Source organism: Vigna unguiculata, chromosome 7, assembly GCF_004118075.2.
Source record: "Vigna unguiculata cultivar IT97K-499-35 chromosome 7, ASM411807v1, whole genome shotgun sequence".
Classification (NCBI taxonomy): Eukaryota; Viridiplantae; Streptophyta; class Magnoliopsida; order Fabales; family Fabaceae; genus Vigna; species Vigna unguiculata.
In genome coordinates, this window is record NC_040285.1 from 35314634 (window position 1) to 35318599 (window position 3966).

Below are 3966 nucleotides of genomic sequence, written 5' to 3' on the forward strand. Positions count from 1 at the left end.
AGACAAAACTAGAGATTGAATTTATTATTATTATTATATATAAGGAAAATACAGGGCACAAAAGAAGGAGAATACAATACATGAAGCTTAGTAAGAACTAAGCTATAGCTTAACATTTGATGAGAAAAGAAAGATGTTATGTTTCAGCGAATTGCAGAACAGCTTCTTTTGTGGGTAGTGCAGGAATTGCCCCTCTCCCTGTTACTGTGATGGCACCACATACATTCGCAAAATACAGAGCTTTTCGGAGACGTTCCTCATTCTGCCACAAAAATTTTAACGTTCAAGTTAATGCCTAAAACTAACTGTTAGAGTTTCTTTTTCTTTGATATTATACAGAATTCACTTCAAGAGTACTATCCCATTAAATAGTACTGAATACCAGGAAAGAGACAGGGAAACAAGATTAATAAAAGACCAACAAAACTAAGATTAGAAGCATATGTTCTGCTTTTATCTTTTAGGAGAAATTATCAAGTGGTTTTACATAAATATTGGGCAAGACTATGTACAAGTGGTATTTCATGGACCCCTATGCATCAAGATTCAAGATGAGTGTGTAAGAAAATTCTGAATTACCTGGAAAATACTTTGGTCAGAAGCTAAGTTATACATAATACCACTAACAAATGCATCACCAGCACCAGTTGTGTCAACAGCATTAACTTTGACACCTGCAACCCTGCCCTTCAATTCCTGCACAATACATTCTTAATAAGTCACAGTCATCAATTCAGCCCACTCATTCGAGTCACAAATGTTAATACAACAAGCAACGCAGACACACCAGCACAGACCAAACTTAAACTAATCAATTATAGTACACTACCAATTAAAGGAACTGTAATTAAATTACCTGGGTGTAATATCTACAACCTCCTGACCCTTCAGTAACGATTAAAAGCTTAAGATTAGGGTGAAAAAGCTTCTTTAACACAACATCATCATCGTAAGGATCATCACCACAAGTCAAAAATGTTATCTCGTCCTCACTTATCTGCACAAAAATATAAATAGCACACCCGGTTTACTTAGTGGAAAAATGACAGAATGCTTATTTTCAGAAATCTTCCAGCCACATACAATATACCTTTATGACATCGGCTTGATCCCATATACTCTTTATGCCATTCCGAGCAGCCTCAGCAGAGGGCCATAGTGCCAATCTCAAATTTGGATCATATGAGAGAATGCAACCAGAGTCTTTAGCAATTTTCATAGCAGCAAGATGAGCTGACTTGCATGGTTCGTGAATCAAGCTGATGGAACCATAATGGAATATTTTAGCCTGCGATCAATATCATGAGTATCTGAACCTTCTTAGACCACATTTCACAAGTACAAACAGAAATTCAAAAAAAATAAAAAAGAAACACCTTCTTTATGAGATCGGTAGCAAGCTCTGACTCTTGAAGAAGCATATCAGCACTAGGATTTCGGAAAAACAAAAACTCACGCTCGCCATCAGCTCTAAGTGTAACAAAAGCTAAAGCAGTTCTTGCATTAGGGTCAAACTTTATGCCAGATGTGTCAACATTGTTCTGCTTTAAAATATCAACCAACATATACCCAAATTCATCTGCTCCAACCTAAAATGTAGATGACAAAGAATTAAACTATCATTTTCCCATCAAATAGATCAAGCAAACAACATTCTATCTATCTCTCTGATACTTTCTTTTGAGGGGTGGGAGGGTTTGAGGAGATGTCCTGAAACAGTCTTATTCAAATAAATGTAATTAACTTCAAACAGTATAACACATGACATGGATAGAAAAATACACCTTGCCTACAAAAGCAGATGAACCACCAAGCCTAGCGATGCCAACAGCCACATTGGCAGGTGCACCACCAGCAGCTTTCTGGAAAGCAGGTGCTTCAGCTAGTGACACTCCACCCACTGTTGGCACAAAATCTATTAACATTTCACCAAAGCAAACAACGAGTCCACCGTTTCCCTTACCGTTTTCATTTGTGAGATCGTTTGATTTACCTGCACAAATGGAGCAGCTGAGGTACCAACGTGAAGTGTAAGCAATGCAAGATACAGACACTCTATACTTTAAAAGGAGAAAGATTTATAATCGTAATAGGATGACTTCTATTAGTGTATTTGTATGCGGAATACCATAAACTTCCTTATGCTAATACCAAGAGAGAGAAGAATCATTTCACATGTGTAACATGACGTCCTAAATCGATAAATCGATATTATGCTTCTGCTCTCTGTTTCCTTGGAGCCAAAATCCATAACAACAAAAGTGTAAGTATTTTGAATTCAAATATTGCTCGGAAATAAACCAACAATAAACCTCCAAAGAATTGGCCACGAGCCAAGGCATCTTGTGAGCTAGCTCTAACTCAATTTGGTAAGAACTCAGAGTAAAAATTTTGAGACGTCTGTTAGATGAGCTGAGCTTGATGATTCACAAATTCAATTCAATGAATTAGCTTAGTACATGGTAAATTTTGTAAGAATAATAGTAGTAGTGATTTGATTAAATATACATTATTACTTGAATTTATTGTTAATAGTACCTAACACAAATATATGTAAAAGATTATTCATTGAATTACAAATTTGAAACAAACTAGTTGAGTATGAAGCTCTTCAAATTTTCATTGAATTATGCTCCCCAATAGGCCCAGTCTATATCAAAGACAGATCCCAGAGACACACAGAGGCCAAAAAAATGCAAATATAAATAACCACCCAAACAATAAAATCTTCACATCAACCACCGCATAGAAACTACGGAACGGCCTGATGTGTTACCTTATCAGCCTTTAAAATAAAGAATCCATATGCCAGATTTTATTTCTCTTCATGCAATAACGTAAATCACACCTTGTACATTAACAAGAAAATATAGTAACACATGCACACCAACGGAAAAGCAAAAGAAAAAAGATCTCGAATCCGATTCAGTAAACAAATCCAATAAAAAAAACGGGAACCCGTCGCCAGAAAAACATCAAAGATGCCATCTTTAACTCAAAAACGCAGTTTCAACGCACACAACAAACAACGCCCTCGGCTGAACAACGATAACAGGTAATGAAAAGTTAAAACAGAACATCCCATAAAAGAAAAGACAAGAAAAGAAAATGCGTGAGAGAGGAAAGACTAGAAACCTGAGGAGGTAACGTTGGCCATCAAGGAGATGGAACAATTGGAAACCAAGAATCAGAGTATTGGAAATGCAGAAGAGAATGTGTTTTGGAGAAACTCAATAGCTTATACAGATAGAGAAGAGAAGCGACTGAATGCAATGAAGAGGGAAATTGGTTGGATTTATAAAAGCATGGAGATTTGTATTGTTCTGATTAAAAGAAAAGTTAAATGTTACAGTGTGATTCCTGACAACGTGGAATACGACCACGATAAACAATTTTTTTTTTTAAGAAACAATTTAAAATAAATCCTTTTAATTTCTTAAATAAAAAGTACATATTTACATTTAATGCTCAAAATTATAAAAATACAATATACTTAGTTAGATGACTAATGACATGGCTCTTACAAATGTATACATGTCCAATGATAAAAGTGTCATAAATTTTCATCACTTTCATTACATAATAACAATGTTATTTTGGAATTAAGAAGGTAACAACTCTCCCTATATTTTCTTCCTTGATTATTATCAATATTTTTGGAATTTATTATTTAAAAATTAAATTAATTAATTTTTTTAATTATTTGATTTATAATCTTGAAATAAAAATTTATTAAAGTTTTTATATTTAAAGTTTGCAAATACTAATTTATTAAATTACAATGATTTGATTATTTAATTTATGAATACTAATTTTACCAATTATTTCATTAATAAATAATGTAATAATTAAATTTTTATAAGTTCATATCCTCAACCATGTCCGCGTGTTCAAAAGGATTTTAATTTCTTATAGTTAAATAAAAAAAATCACAAATTCACTCCAAATTTTAGAAATAAAAAACAA

General features: G+C 33.6%; 1 protein-coding gene across 2 annotated transcripts; it reads right to left on the reverse strand.

Annotated features, from left to right (window-relative positions):
- On the reverse strand, positions 1-3281 carry LOC114190668 (probable fructokinase-7). Of its 2 annotated transcripts, XM_028079644.1 has the most exons (8): positions 3136-3255; positions 2152-2233; positions 1785-1993; positions 1377-1589; positions 1091-1288; positions 857-997; positions 580-696; positions 1-262 (listed from the first exon to the last, which is right to left on the reverse strand). In XM_028079644.1, exons 2-8 carry the CDS (start codon positions 2168-2170, stop codon positions 137-139), a joined length of 1023 nt encoding a protein of 340 aa, XP_027935445.1. In that variant the 5' UTR covers positions 2171-2233; positions 3136-3255; the 3' UTR covers positions 1-136. The 2 variants fall into 2 exon arrangements, with proteins under 2 accessions (XP_027935445.1, XP_027935444.1); XM_028079643.1 differs by lacking the exon at positions 2152-2233 and having other exon boundaries at positions 3136-3281.
- Between the last annotated feature and the right edge of the window lie 685 nt (positions 3282-3966).

Coding starts and splice junctions, on each gene's coding strand:
- LOC114190668 (XM_028079643.1), bottom strand. CDS start 3,157: ATGGCCAACGTTACCTCCTCAG. Junction 1,994..3,135: donor GGCCAACGTTACCTCCTCAG/GTTTCTAGTCTT, acceptor CCATTTGTGCAG/GTAAATCAAACGATCTCACA. Junction 998..1,090: donor ATCAAGCCGATGTCATAAAG/GTATATTGTATG, acceptor ATTTTTGTGCAG/ATAAGTGAGGACGAGATAAC.